Raw genomic sequence first — 16,290 nt, forward strand, 5'->3', positions numbered from 1 at the left:
GGCTTTACGTTGTTTTTGTATGACGTCGAAGAGATATCCACTGAAGTTAGCATGCTAACCAAACACCAGCACTCCCCCTGGTAGTCCAAGCTCTGTGTCTGGACTTCTAGCTGCATGGCTAACCGAGCTAACAGGCTAACGGCAGCTACATTTAGCCCCCCTTTTTGATTTGAGCGTGCATTGAACAGAACAGGTGGCCAATTCTTACATATTGCACCTTTAAGTGACAGACAGAGTTGCCTTTCTTATTGAAATTGGCAAATATCTGAAAATAAATGCGTTAACTTGTGACATATCAGTGTTTATTCTGTAGTCACTAACTCCTCCATGACTGCACTGCCTCCCTCCTGACCCCTCCTCCCGCCCCTGAACACATGCATTCATTAACCGGGGAGTGTTCCTGGTTGGCCGGCCCGTGTCTTCCTCTCCCCGGCTCTGCAGCTTCATTGGTCAGCAGCTCTCTTGAATGAAGCGCTGCAGAAACGTGCTGGAGGAAGAAGCTGTGTGTGTGTGTGTGTGTGTGAGAGAGAGAGAGAGAGAGAGAGAGAGAGAGAGAGAGAGAGAGAGTGTGTGTGTGTGTGTGAGGAGGGGAGGGGGGCGCCGCAGGGAGAGAACCGACGCACAGCAACACGACCGCCGGGCGGGCTGCGGTGGTGGTCGGACACCGGTTATCTGTCGACCAGAGGCGGCTGGCTCTCTCCCGGAGCTCGGTGTCGGAGAGTGAATGAGGTTGATGCTGCTCTGCTGCACCTGGAAGGACGAACGCATGGGAGAGGAGGAAGGTGAGGAGCCGCTGGGTGGAGGGAGCCGCTGGGGGTGCATGCGGCGGCCGTGGCGGGGCGGGAGATGCGGGGACAGCGGTGCGGTGTGGTGCGGTGCTCCACCGAAACTGGCAGCAAACATGAAGCTTTTTACTGTTTTTCTACTTTGGGTGTCGTTTTTCCTGTCAGTCACACTCACTCCGCATTGAGCTCTGGTGTTTCTGCAGGGAGCGTCAGGCATGTTGTGCTGCAGCTGAAGCCATGTTGATGCACCCGTCATGTTTGGATGCAGTGCTCACCCTCAGGCCATGGACAGGGCTCATTTGTAAGCTATCCCTTAAAAAACAGCCACATATATTCTGCTTATAAACTGGCTGTTACATTGTTAGAATAAAATAAGGAGTCTATAGTGCAGAATTAAAGCATTTTATGAGCTGCAGCTTGGAGTCATGGCACAATCTAAAGGTCATGTAAAGTTGAATTTACATTAAAAACATATTAAGAGCATTTTACTGATGTGGTGCTGCACATTTTACAGTTCAAAGATTAAAATCTGACTGGTATAGATTTAATAATGGCACCAGGAGGTGCTTTATCATCATAGTTTTGTTAAACAGAGGAAGAGAAGAAAATACACATTGATTTTTTCCATAACTGAATAGACAAGCTGTTCTCAGAGGAAAATAAGGTCCCCAGAACACTGTTTGAAGCTAGAAAGGTGGCAGGGTCCGCCACATATAAACAAAGTAAAACAGTATGAGATTGTGTTGTCCTTTAAGGTCAGTTTGTTTATTCAGTCATGAAAACAACAAGTGTTTGAAAACAGTCGATGAAGATCTTTCTCTTCTGATTTAAATTTCCTCCCCAAAACTACATAATGCACCTTTAATCAGTAGAGAAAAATGTTCACTGAGACAACACAGTTTCACTTTGTTTACCTTCTAAGTAGGTACCTTTCAGTCCTCTGGGGACCTTATTCTCCTCTGGGGACAGCTTGTTTATTAGTTTATGGAAATATATCAAATAAATATGTCTGAGTTTGTGTTGGTACCTCGTTATATCACCGTCCTGAGTTTGAATTTCCTTTTCAAAACTACGTAGTGCACCTTTAAGAGGAGAGGTCTTTCCAGAACAGTTGTTCCCGACCTTCGATTCATATTGAAAATTAAAATTTGGGGAGATTGACAGATAATGAGAGTTTCTTTATAGATAAATTACTTTATAATTGTAGTTTTTAGAATTATTTTTACTTCATCAGGTCTTTAAAGGTGCACTGTGTAGTTTTGGGGAAGACATTTTAATCAGAAGAGAAAGATCTTCATTGACTGATTTTTTTATACCTAAACAAACAAAATAAACAAACTCTCTTTGTTTTCATGACTGAATAAACTGAATAAACAGACTGAACTTAAAGGAAAACACAATTTCATACTGTTTTACTTTGTTTATATGTGGCGGACCCTGCCACCTTTCTAGCGTCAAACATTTTTCTTGCCGCCTTTCCCTCTGAGAACAGCTTGTTTATTCAGTTATGGAAAGAGAGATCATTACCTCATTAACATTGTTAATATTCTGAATTTGAATTTCTTATTTCTTCTTCACATAGTGCCCCTTTAAAATAATGAACAATCAGCTCAGAAATGCTACATGTAGATAATAAACTTTCTTTCACTGTGAATTCCTGTTCAGTTTCTGCATTATTATTCGATGTTACTGTGTGTACACTTAGAGATACTGCCCTCTCTGTGTGCTGTAGCTGTCAGTCAGGTTCACTGAACTTCACAATAGACATTTTATGTGATGACTCACTTTGCATTACAGCCAGTTTAGCTCATCTGAAAGAGGAACTGCTGCAAGTTTTCTCTGAGCGATAAGCAAGGAGGGGGGTAGGCACCCTGTCCCATACCTGCACAGGATATACAGTGTGTGTTTGTGTGTCTTTACTGAGGTCCTCTCTGAGACCAGACAGTTCAAGAGGACACTATTATCAGGCAGAGAAATGCTCCATAATAAAGAGAAGAGGTGAAGAATATTAATTAATAAAGAGGTGAGGGGAGAGGAGAGGCATCAGCACAAAGCACACCTTCCTACGGAGCCAGATCAATAAAACTACTACAGCAGGGCCGCTCACCAAGCCGGTAACGAGCTGACTGCACAAAACCTCAGCCAGCAAAGCTTTTTAATAGATGGACGGATGAAAGTCTGAGAAGATGCCTCGTCTTTTGATGCATCCAGATATCCAGACGTTACGTGTGATGTATGAATCGATTGTTGTTGGGGTTCGTTTTACTTTCAAATCAAGTCTCAAACTTATAGTTTCAACCTAAAAAAAAACAAATAATTCATGCTTTTATGTTGAAAAGATGACAACATCCATTTTTGGCTTTTGAATGACATTCCAGGTGTTAGGATCTCAGACAGTACTTGAAATGTAGACATTTAAAGGAGTGAGGAGTGAAAGAACTCAGACGTGATGCTAATAAAAGTCTAATAGTGCAGGAATAACAGGAGGCAGTCACAGTGTTCGTCCTGGGCTTCTTCCTCTCACAGATTTTAGTCCTGCTCACATCAGACACACATTTGAAAACAGAAAAAGGATCATTAACCGGCGGCCATGTTTATATGTGTCGTTACTTTGCCTCTCAGTGTATCGATGCCTCACCACCTCCTGCAGTTGCTCAGTTCTCAGGCAAATGAGTTCCAGTAATATCTGCTGAAACATCTGCTATCTGCTGCTGTCAGCTCGTCCTTTCCAATGGACAGATTTATATCAGCACAAAACACACACAGAGACACACACTGGTGCTCTCACTTTAATGCATTACAGCATCACTTGTTCCGACTCTGCGAAATTGCTTTTTCCTGAAACTCTAATCATAATGAACATTTTCCTCATTAGAGAGGAAGGATCATCTCATGGAAGCAGTTCTTATCAAACTGTGTTCAAGTCAAAGGAGAAACGTATCCGTTGAAAACACGTGTTTCTGTGTTTTCCACAAGAAGTAACACATTATGTATTTTGTGTTGTTAGTTTAAACAACAGCAGAGAGTGTGTATCTCCCCCTTCCCCCCAAACTTGAGTTTTCTAGTTGCAATGATACCAAAATCTCCTAAAAACTGTTAAAAAATATTACACTTAGCTAAACATTATGTGGTTCTGTGATATAGCAAACTAAAAATAACTATTACATCTTATTTTGACAAGAATTTCTTGGAATAACTAATAGGAATAATGTTAAAGATTTTCTTTCTTGATCTCAATTTAACTAGGAACAATTTACATTTAGAAACAATTACCCCAAACTCTGCTAAATACAGGAAGTAAAGTTTATTAATGTTTAAATATTATTCTATAATTGTAGGCAAAAAGTCACGTTTCCATCAGTTCACTAAATATTATGATGTGATACCAAACACTGCAGACTCTTCATTAGTCAGTCGTCGCACCCTGCTGAGTTATACTCTCATTAAAACTTCCTGTCTGCCGACATCAGTGCGCGTTGTGTGTTTGATATCTGGAGCTTCAGTGAGGATTATTTTTGACCAGTGGTGATGATTTGCATTGAAGGCGATGTATGGACTAATGTAACATGCAAACACATCAGCAGTTTTTACATCTCATCAAAGAGCTGTTATTGATTTTATGCATATTGAGTTGTAAAATGGTGGATATCAGAGCATCCTTTGACCTCGTGTTGTTGTTCCAGCTGGAGGAAGTTTGCCCGTCTGTGCGGGATGCAAACAGAGGATCTACGATGAGCAGTACCTCCAGGCCCTCAACACTGACTGGCACACCGTCTGCTTCAGGTATGATCAACACAACATCACCAGGAACGACATGTTAACACAGAAAGGTCATGAGTTCACATCTCTCGTGGTAACATGAGTAGAAGAAGGAGTCTTTGCTGTTTGTCGGCAGGCTTTGTTTGAGGGTTAGTGAATTTTTTTCTGGGTTTTCTTGTGTTTGAGTTGATCACATTATTTGGAAACTGTTAACAGATTTCTAACATGAGAGCTTTTTTGTTAAATTCAGTCTTTTGTCAGGTCTGAGCCAACAAAAGGTTTCAGTTCAGGTGATTTCCAGCCTACGTGCTGCTTGAACATGTGAACATCAAACCTCTGACATCACTCTGCGTTATTACCAAACTCTGTGACTCACCTTCTTCACCTATAAACATCACACACACATCTTTACCACACGGATCGAGAGGCATTATCGATCATTTACTTTGATTTTTCTCTCAAAATAAATCATTAAGAAATGTCGTTTCTATTATGTGGAGCTCCAGCTGCCTCCATGGTGATCATTTCCACAGCAGCGGCTGGTGTGTTTGGTTTTACTTTCCAAGGGTTTTGTTTGGAGGAGAAGAATAGGCAGGTTTGTGTTTCAGTCTCCGGCAGGTTTCTCTCCACACGAGGTGCCGCGTTCGTAAGTCTGCAGATCTGACACGTCGAAACTGAAGCATTAAACTGCAGCACCTTGTGTGTGTGGGCAGTGAGATCTCATGTGTCTCTGTGTGAAAGAAATCTATTCACATTTTAAAATTTTAACCCATATCTTGAGGTTTAACACTGAGCACAAATCATGTCTTGGACTGCAACTGAAGATCAATTTTAAGAGAATGCAAAACCATGAATTACATTTATAATTGATTCGTTATTATTATATAACGGCTGCCCTTCAAGAATGAATTTTCAGTCCAATGAGTAGCTGTTCTGGAGCTTTCAGTCGCACCATCTTCCAAAAGAGATGAAGTTTGCACAGTTATTACAGAATTGCAGATGATCAAATTTCCATTTACTTAAACACGTGAAGGTTATTTCATCCATGTTGGCTTTAAATTAAGAGTAATGGAGAGTGGAGCAGGTTACAGTCCATTTAAATCAGTCATAATGATGGATTTGTGCAAAAAAAATCCAGGCATTTAAACACCCAGGTTACAATTTAGTTTAGAATTAAAGTTCAGGCGTCACTAAACCTTCAGATCAATATCGTCAGCTCAGGTCGGATGACACGCTGCATCTGAGCACAAGAATAAAAAAGAGACTCACAGATGGTTGAGACTCACTAATAGCCATCGATTACTAAACTGGAATTTGAGACTTCCGCCAACAGCTCCAGTCGAGGGCGGCGTCGGGTCCTTTTACGAGATGTTAGATTCCTAGATAGCATTTGGAATCAAACGAACAGTTTTTAAGGTGGAATTCCCCTTTATTAAATGAAAACAAATATTTATTATTATCTTACATATCCCTCCATAACATAAATGACAAGAAATAACGCTGTTTTGTTTGTTTGTTTGTGTTTTTGATTAATTTTCTCCCACATAAACCACCCCTATGTACTGTCACGCTCAGTGTTGCTTTTAATCGATGTCATGACACTGCAGCATAAATATTAGTCAGCCCTATGACAGGTAATTAGTGCTGATAAACTCGTTAACTTGAGGAGAAGTTATTTACTTTGAAAGTGGGGCAGGTTTCACTGGGCAGTTCTATTAATAGGACCCAGATGTTGTTGTTGTTGTTGCCGCAGCAGCTTTTGTTTCTGATGATCTTATGTAATATCGCTTTTCTCTCCGTCTCTCACGTCTTTCACCGAGCTAACCTTGTATCTGATGAGCAGGAGATAAAAACAACCTCTCATTGAGGAGTTGTAACTGAAGCAGTTTGTCGTTGTTTACCTTTACCCTCTGAAAAGAAACGGCTATAATTTAAAGGTGCAGTCTGTTATATATTAGTCTCTTTGTACAAGTAGACTGTTATACATTAACAGGGCGGCTTTTTTATCATCTGCACATTCTTCCTCCTTATCGAAACCTGGTGCCTACATTACCCACAACACAACTTCACCCCTGTCAGTTCAGTCAACAACAAGAGTCAACAAAAACCTTGGCTGACCGTGACAAAAGGACGTCTCTTTTTCCCAGGAGACTCCCATTTATCTTTGCCTTCTTCTGGTTTCCTCCTGGGCCCACAATTCTCCTATATTTCTCCCAATTTACGACACATTTTCATACTTTTCCCCTTTTTATTTCTCACAACCTGTTTCTGGCACTGTGCAGTGTGTAGTCTGCTGTATTGTTGTGCCTCATCCTCCTCAGTGAGTGAGAGATGGACAGAGACATGAAGAGGAGAAGAAGTATTCCCTTTTCTTACGTGAAGCTTTAAAGTAAAGGGGCTGTAAAATCTGCCATGCTAATCCCCATCAGGAGGCTGACAAACAGGGCAGTGACGTGTACGGACTCTCTTAAGGGCCAAAAAATGATTAATGAATGAATGAAAAGTGATAAATAGTACTTAATGCCACCGATTTATGCAAGTTAATGCTCGAGGTAGACATAAAAATGCTGTTGCATTTCACTTATTCTGTTATTGTCCTGCTTTAAATGTCACCAGAATGCAGGAAACACAGTCCCTGAATCAGTTCTGGTATTGAAATCATCCCTATTTTTTAAAGGTCTCAAGGTTGGCAAGTACGGCCATAACACATTTGTTTTACAGCACTTTTATATCTGAATATCTAAATATTCCATTCTGTAGCCTAATAAAAATACTGTCGTCTACAAATACTTCCTGCTGTACTCCCTTTCCACGGTCGCTGCCAATACTGTGTGCCGTCGGACAGCTGTTCCCTCATGAAGTCAGAAAGACAGATTTGCAACGAGTTTACAAGTAGGAATTTCGACTTTGAGTGACGTTCCCTTTTCTTTTTCTAGTAGGAGAAATTCTGAGTTCCAAGTTTATGTGTTTTATGCTAGTAGCTGCTAATGTTGCCTTTGGATGTTAGCCTACGGCAGAGATGAGGAGCAGACTGCAGAGGTCTGGTACTCTCACTTCTGTTTTACTCCACTGCCACAGATTTTCTCGATTCTGAAATTCTTAGTCTTCAGACCCAGTTGATCAGATTTCAAGCAGCTCTCTCTGGAGCCACAAAAGGCTTCATAAAACTCTCTCCACACGTGCAGTGTTACTCTTGAACACCTGTGAACAGACTTTGATGCACGTCACTCGTCCTTTCTCTGTGTTAATGTGAGCTGGTGGACAGATCGGCTGTGTGGAAAACTCACCGCTCACTGTGTCATTAATGATTTCCCCCGGATAGCCGGATGTCTGAATGGGAAATCTGAGGAGGAGGATATCTGGTGTGTCCACAATGGTTTTGTGGTGTGTGTGTGATGAGAGAGTACAGATAGGGAGTTACATCTGGCTGCCTCAGAGTCGGTCTCAGCGGGGTGTCTTATTTTGAAACGTTTGCATTTTCATTTCTCTCTTCTGAGTGTGTGAACCGGTCTCACACCTTTGTTTGTTGATGTATTTATGCACTTTACTTTTGCATCTCTTTGTAACCGCACCATCACATCAGTCTTGTGTAGCTGATTCAGACGTGAGCCAGCTCCCTCTCGCTCCTTTAGAGGTGTCGGATATCAGCCCTTCTGCCCACCACATAGTGACACAACACACAGCAGAGCTGTTGGATTAACAGGAGCGAAGCCATGTGAGTAATTAAAGCCAGAAAAGGTCTTGCACCCTTCTAGAAATCATCCTCTGCGTACTTCAACATGTCTAGAAATGAGAAGGAATACATTTTTGACCCAGATCCAAATCCTGAGGGAGAGCTGGATTGTCACAGAAAAGGAGGATTTAAGATGGCTTCTCTACTCCGACAAGACTTTTGTGGAAAACTGACTTGTGGAAATGGAGCAGGGCCCACGCAGCGTTACTCCAGTGAAAAAGGAAGTGCGGATGATAAGAGAAGAGAAGAGGGGAATGTAAAATTAAAGTGCCCAGAGTGTTATTTGGAGACTGTAGGGAGTCCCAGGGGTGCAGAGAAAAACATCTCAGAAAATAGCAGCAGCTCTCTGTACATACTGCAGCCTTCATGGGAAATGAAGCCATGCTCTCACTGAGACTGAGAACACTAAACAACCAGCTTGGTCTATGTTGATCTGATGCATCACTTAACGATTAGACTGACGAGTGACACACAGTTTTTTCTTGGTTTTAGAGTGACATTTTTTTGTAAATACATCTCAGTTTTGCTACTCTCTACTCAGTTTCCCAGAAATATAAACTGAACACAGATTTGACAACATGTTGCCTATGTTGATGTGCGCGTTCCTGGGAAAATATTCTCTAGGACAATAAAACAGACTGCAGCAGTAGTTTGTTTATAATAAATAGAAGAAGAACCGAACAGCAAACAAATATATCCCAGTGGTTTTGAAAAAACATGACACAGATTGGAGCGACACCACAGGTGCTGGCAAAATAACGTAAACATCAAGGAAAAGCCCCAGACTCTCTGAAAGGAAAATTATCTTTTATCAGAACTCTGTGTGGCCCTTGTTCCTGTGAGGATAACATTTCACCACGTACCCACCACATTATTCAGCCAGACGTTACTGTAAACAAACCCAACACAGCCGAACGTTAGAATGATTTCCCAGGCTATCAGTCGTAAACAAACATCACAGTTTCCAGACTGACTCATACTTTTCCTTTGCAATGAGGTAATTTACCGACACTTTTGGTTTTGCCTCCAGATTTAGATCAGGGGTCTTAAACGTTTCTCAGATACTGAGATACAGAGCAGGGACCCCCTACAACATAAATTGTTTAAAAGTATATGTAATAATAACTTTAATAACAGTAATGTGTAGTTAACTTACCAATATGTTTTAATAATAGGTATATAGTCACACGTTCTCATCCCAGATCATCAGATACCGCAGTGATTCCTCCACGCTGACTCACGAGTAGATAACATCGGAAATTATCAAAACAAAGATGGATGTGGAACAAATACCAAAAATTACCCGCTGCCACCACTGCTACGAAACAAATAGAAAGTAGACACCGTACCCTTTAGCATCTGTCATCCACCTCCAACACTGTGTCCAGTAATAAAACGTCCTTAATAGACAGCATCCCAAATTTCGTCCTTATTTACACGCCATCACCAGATGTTGAGAATCCTGGGTAGACTATCATCAATGTGATGTTTTTTCTTCAAATTTATTTTTGGTAATAAAAGATTTGTATTATATTGATGTCTAGCTTTTATGTATGTCTATTTAGACACATTTATTATCATCAAACAATAATTTTGCGGCACCCCCACAGTAAATCTCAGAACCCCAGGGGTCGCGGACGCTCCATTGAAGTCCCAGGATTAAGATAATCTGATTTAACTGTTTAAGTACAATTTAATCGCAACCAGTAAGAATGATGGCCATAACTGTAAATATAGGACAAATTTAGTTAAATAGTAATATAGAAATATGATATAGAAATTAATAGTTACATTGTAAAATTATTATAAATTGTAATTATCCTTTAACCTCTTTATCAAACTAGATTTGACCTTTTTCACAACAGACAAGTACAGGTGTTACTAATAATATCATTTAATGATTCAGTTTCCCAGTAAGTCATGACAGTGTGATATAACACCAGGAACATGAAACTGACGCAGCTTCATGGAATTAATTTTATTATTTACAGCTGTGATTTTCCTACTGTGACGCGTCCAACTGTCTTCTGTGGAAAAGGTTTATATTAATAACAGTTGTCATTTTGTTTTTTCTTATTTTTATCTTCCTGACTGTTCTGCAGTGTGACTACAACCTCGCTTCTCCTTTGCATCACACAGTGTTTCATTATTTGAATTATTTACCCGCTCATTGTTCCTGAGAAGCCCGTGAGGACTCAGGTTAGAGGCTCTCTTGATGCTTCTCAGTAAGTGTTAGTGCCTTCAGTGTGGATTTGAGGGGATTAAGTTAAAGTAGCTCTTGACATCTGAGAAAAGACAGCAGATGTAGTAAGAAGGTGTGTAGCATCGTTATGACAGCACTCTGGAGTCAGACCAACCTCAGGTTGCCTCTTGGGAATGAGGAATAAGAGGATTCATAGTTTTGCGCTTATCAGCTTCCCACTTTTAATCCATGTTTGGATTTTACATTTTATTTTCTACATTAGTCATTATCTAAATGTTATGTATCTTAATCACATTATTACAAATGAATTTGCTCATTTTCTTTTCCATTAACAATTAAACAGCTTCAGAAAATCATCATCTTGTTTGTTTTTTACTGTGAAAACTCGTGTCATGCTGCAGTGTCTCTGCAGTTCAGCGCAGCGCCGTCCTGCTCCAGATAAAACTATTTCTGCTCGACACTCATCCCAAAGGACGACAGAGGCTTGTGCTTTGTTAGCACTTTCGCTAACAACCTCCTTTTTTCACATCCACTGTGCATCTACTGATGACGTGTGGAGCAAAGAATCTGCGCTCTGATCAGACACGCAGTTTTCTAATGTCGCTGATGGATTCACACTCGTGTGCTCAGATATTCTGCAGTCGCACTAACGAATACACAGCTGTAATGAAATATTTAGTTTGAGAAAGGTTGCTCTTTCTCAAGGACGAGCTGACACAAAGCCTGTGCTGCAGGACACATTTTTGTCTCCATCTGTCCCTCTACACACTGACTCACGTCTGCAGGAACAACATTGTCACCATCATCAAGAAAAAATGCTTCTGATAAAACAGAGAGTCAAAACAAAAGATTGAACACCAGCAGATGTGGAAGTGAAATCTCATCTTCCAGCTCTGTGGTACAGTCTCTCAGAGACAGACAGCATAAAGGGCTGCAGTGACTCAGCTGTTTCTACCTGCAGATGAAGTCTGCCTGGCAACAGAGGCTGCAGGACTCAGAGGATGGATGATTCACAGCGTGTCGGATTGTTTACTGAGTCAGAAGATAAATCTTAATGTGTGACCTCGACACTGAACTCCCACAGTGTTGATGGTTTAGTGATGTTAATGAGGTGAGACCGTGAAAACAGCTCGTCTGAAGTTATTCTAGATGCTAATGAGCACAGAGGTGTTATAAATAATCACAACAGAGGAGTGCTGATACACAAAGCTTTGTTTGTTGATCTGAGCTGCTTTGAGTTTGAGTGATGTTCAGTAGAGCTGCAGCAATTAGACGATTAATTGACTACTATGATAATTGATTATTATTAATAATTCTGGTCATTTTTTGAGCGATAATGCCAAATATTTGCCTGTTCCAGCTTCTCGAATGTGAAGATTTGATGCTTTTCTTTGTCATATATGATATTAAACTGAAATATTGTTTTTATTTATTTAAATCAAGTTTTTTTTTCACTGTTTTTCGGTATTTTATAGATAAAGCAATTAATCGATTAATTAAAATCATAATCATCCAAGGAATTGCTGCAGAACTAGTGTTGAGTTGCTGATGTATCAAATACAACACAGAGAGTAAAATGATGTCAACGCTAGCAGGAACTAATATTAGCATTTTGTTTCCACCTCAGATTTGCAGAAAGAAAAACACATATTTGGAAATAATAATATAAATGTAAATTATCTAATTTTAACTGAGCACATGTCAGGGTCCTGAGTGAAGACAGAAATGTGAATAATTGTTTTAGATTGGAAGGCAGATTGTGTGATTTTCAGTCTTCATGTTGAAGTAAAACTTGACACTTGAACGTGTTTGTGCAGCCTGATGCCACTTGTATGTATATGAAATTCTTTAGAGATTGTTGCTATGGTGACGTGTGGCTGAGACATCTATTTGGGAGTCCACCCCCGTCATTTCCAGACTTTTTCCCCTCGACACTCTAAAACTCACTGTAACTCAAGTATCAGCAGTAAGCGCCGATACATAAGTGTAAATGTACTCCAATATAGTGAAGGCTCAGCATTCAAAATCATACTCAAATAGACAAGTTTCCCGCTTCAACATATCATTATGAAGTAAATATAACATTTACATTGGTCTGGTGGTTACCAACCTAAAGGTCGGGCCCCTACAAAGAGTCACAAGATAAATCTGAGGGATTCCAGGATGATTAATGGTCCAATATTTGCCGTTTCTTCTATGAATTATTCAATAATTTTACCCTTTTCAGGCCTCAAATGGTTAATTTAATAAAAAAAAAATATCTGAGTAGTTTAGAGATGTGCCTTTGGTGGAAAGATCAAATTTTATTTCTATCTTTAATCTTCACCCGTCTTTACTAAAGCATTTTCAGCATAGCAACCTTACCAGTTATTTTCAGACAACACATAAACAAACTATGTGACGGACATTGTTTCTAAACTACCTCAAACATATATTTGACATTTTACTGCATTGTCAATTCCTTCTTATTTATTTATCGACATATACACCGATGAGCTACTTTATGTATTAGCAATAAGCCTGCTCCAGTGTGTGCTTGGATCGAGATGATTTGGATCAATCCAAGCACGACTTGGGTCGATGAAGCTGATAGAGGTGTAGACGATCTCGCTCGGCTGGTTTGTCTTGTTTCTACTCTCGTCCTCAGAAAACCTCTGGGCTCCTGTGAGGAAGTCAGATGAGTTTAGAGGAGGTGGACGAGCTTTAATAGACGACGGATAATTGGACAATTTGATTTGAGCCACCAGAATCTTTAACTGTACTGAAGAGTGCAGGAAACGGGCAGTTCACATTACAGGGGTGGAGTCTGTGCAGAGTCTTCACAAGGTCAAAAAAGAAGAAATGAGCAGCCATGAGGAAGGTGGGGTTAGAGGACAGGAAATAGTTGATGGAGAAGCGTGACCCCTGTGTGCAGCTGCAGTGAGAGAGGAAGTAGAGGAAGGGAGAGACGGAGACACTGATGGTCGTGACAGCGAGGCTGGTGGAGCTGCTGACATGAGTCTGTCTTCTGTCTGTCAAAACAAGACCGACGCTCCCATGGGCGACATGTCAGCAAAGAACCGATGCAGCAAGAAGCCACACAGAAAGTAAGTGTACCAGGGAAACTCAACTCTGTAGCTTGTTCTGGGGTTTTTGGCCACATCACATGGTCTTACTCACTGGATGGGGTTTGCTTTGTCGTCATGGAGTCAAAGACGTTCAAACTTTCCAGTATTCTGAGCGCTTCAAGGACATTTTGTCCCTGTTGTTTGAATTTATTTCACTTTGTCAATTTTGCATTTTGTTGAACAGGCCGGCAGGTAATGATTCTGTTTATTATTGATTAATGTGCCCGACTATTTTCTTGATTGTCTCAGAAATTATTTGGTCTTTAAAACACAAGAAAATGGTGATAATTTACCCTAGCAGTCCAAAACTCCACAATATTAAATTTACTATGATGTGCATGAGCTACCGTATGTGACTGTAAGTCTCACTTCCGAGAACCATCAGATGTTTGGTGTTTTTTTTTTTTTGCTTAAAGAAATTGCTTAAATGATTAATTGATTATCAGAATAGTTGCAGATTACTTTTTTATTTTGCTCAACTAATCAATTAACTGACTAATAGTTGAAGCTCAGCTGTTCAGTTAACAGGGAATACAGATTAAAGTGAGATTATAACAAATTTTGCCACAATTGTGTCAAATTAACAAAGAAAAACAAGATCATAAAATTCTTTCATACACTTTAGATATATAATTACATTTTTAGTTTATACAAGTTTTAATATTTTCTTGATGCGTTAATAATTCGTTTGGACCATAGTAAAAGAGTTTTCAAAGTCTGAGACTCAACCCTGCTTAATTTAACCTAATTTCTCAATGGCAACAGGATCTCAATTATGTTATGTTATCCAATAGACGTTCAACAGTTGAGCCAAGACAGCCTAATATTGCTGTTTGACATAACTATAGACTACACCACACACATAAAATATGTCTGTCCTAAGACAATTATTTGTTTCTGACTCTTACAAAGTAAGAAAAACTTTAAAACTGCTGTATGTCTTTGGTCTATTCTGTGTGATTTCCTTTTAATATTTAATGTAACAACTACTGAAATGTATTTTCCTGAGCCTCCCCTGAAGCTATTTGGAGCCCTGCCTCCCATATTCGAAACTCCTGTTTGTTAAGTTCTTCAATTTGTTCTGACCAACGGTCCAAAAAGTTTGTTCACCAATATAGTTTCAGCCCTTTACATGAACCCAGAGGATCTGCTCTGTTGTTGTGTGGTCAGTCAGGTGGATCAGGTGTCTTTCACTTCCCTTAATGTTTTCACACAGAAGCTCTTCAGCCGACAGAAATGTAAAGTAACTTCATCGTTCATTGTTTGAAATGCAGAAATTACACTCGCTGTTTACATTCAGATCTACAATATCTGGTAATATTCAGACTGTGTAGTGACCCACTGTGTGTGTTTAGATGATTTACAGTACTGTAAGTCTGGTTTAGTTGTCTCTCACTTCCCTAATGTCACCGCTCGCTTCTGTGTTCTGTGGATCCACAAACTCTTGTCTGTTAGTGACTTCCCTCTTCTTCAATGAATCAAACCCTGCTGTCCTACATGTGTCACACTTTATTATTATTATTATAACTGAGCATTTCTGTCCCGTTGATATCAGTCAGCTTACATCATCAGCTTTATGTTTCTGTTTACTGAAGGATGACTCGGCTGTAGAAAAGAGGGTGCAGTGTTTTTTTATGCCTCCGCGGCGTCCGTCCGTTGGTTTATTCGTCTGTCCTGACCATTCTTGCGAACACAATAACTCAAGAAAACCTTGAGGGAAATTCTTTGGCACAAACATCTACTTGGAGGTAAAAGGTCAAAGGTCAAGGTCACTGTGACCCACTGGTGGGCATCCCACGGTGAAAGCCCTCTTGGATGCCCTTCCAGTGGACAAAATGAGGTGAAGTGCCCTGCCCTCTCTTTACTAGAGATTTGTCACAACTTTCTGCGTGCTGTTGCCCCACAGCATACAGCTGGTGCCCTTTTTATCTTTTTTTTTCCCCCTGCCCCTCAAACATCCGGAGTCAGCCACTGCTCTGACCTCACAAAACTACATTTTTGGCAATTACTCAACAATTCATATAATAATACAGAAAGCTAGAAGGGTGAAATCATCAATTTTCAACAGTTTATATCCACAAGGTCAAAGGTCAACGTCACTACTTCATGATTATGTTATGTCATGTTATGTTCATGAATTGTGATCAGTATTCAACACCACAGCTGAGGAACAGCAACTTGACTGGTGCGCAGAGGCATACAACCGCGAGAGAGTAATTTTAGTTTTTTGATGTTGTATCTCAGGATGCAGTGTGTGTGTGAAAGCAGATAAGCATGTTATCCAGCACAACCAGGCTGTCAAAGGGGAAAACTCATTTGTTCATCTCAGTGGATGTCTAGTTTGCTTTTCTTATTCCAAAGAAACCAGAAATAACATGCACGTGTGTACATTTTTAACATGCAAAGGAAATTCGCCATATACACTTAGATGTGTGCATATTTATTAAGAAGACAACATTTGTGCTCGATTTTATGAGATTGTGTTCAGTCTTTTTTCAGCATTGATCCAACTGCAGACAGAGTTGATGCACATCTTATAAAACTGTGCAATAAACACAAACAGCTACATTTCAGTTTTCGCCTGTGTTAAACAGTTTATAATCAGATTTTTATGGTCTATTCGTCTCTATGAAAGATGAAAAAGGCGTCTTCTTTTTCCCAAAACCACCTGAAACACCTGAAACTGTCCTACTATACGCCTAC

At 40.1% G+C, this 16,290-nt stretch overlaps 1 protein-coding gene across 1 annotated transcript in view; it reads left to right on the forward strand.

The window, feature by feature from the left end:
• Positions 1-766: 766 nt before the first annotated feature.
• The window catches only part of limk1a (LIM domain kinase 1a), a 48,424-nt gene continuing 32,900 nt past the window's right edge, over positions 767-16,290 (forward strand). The window contains exons 1-3 of the mRNA XM_073494961.1: positions 767-870; positions 989-1,086; positions 4,469-4,568. Coding sequence (XP_073351062.1) covers positions 767-870; positions 989-1,086; positions 4,469-4,568 — 302 coding nt within the window. The remainder of the gene's footprint in view (positions 871-988; positions 1,087-4,468; positions 4,569-16,290) is intronic.

Source organism: Pagrus major, chromosome 2, assembly GCF_040436345.1.
Source record: "Pagrus major chromosome 2, Pma_NU_1.0".
Taxonomy (NCBI): Eukaryota; Metazoa; Chordata; class Actinopteri; order Spariformes; family Sparidae; genus Pagrus; species Pagrus major.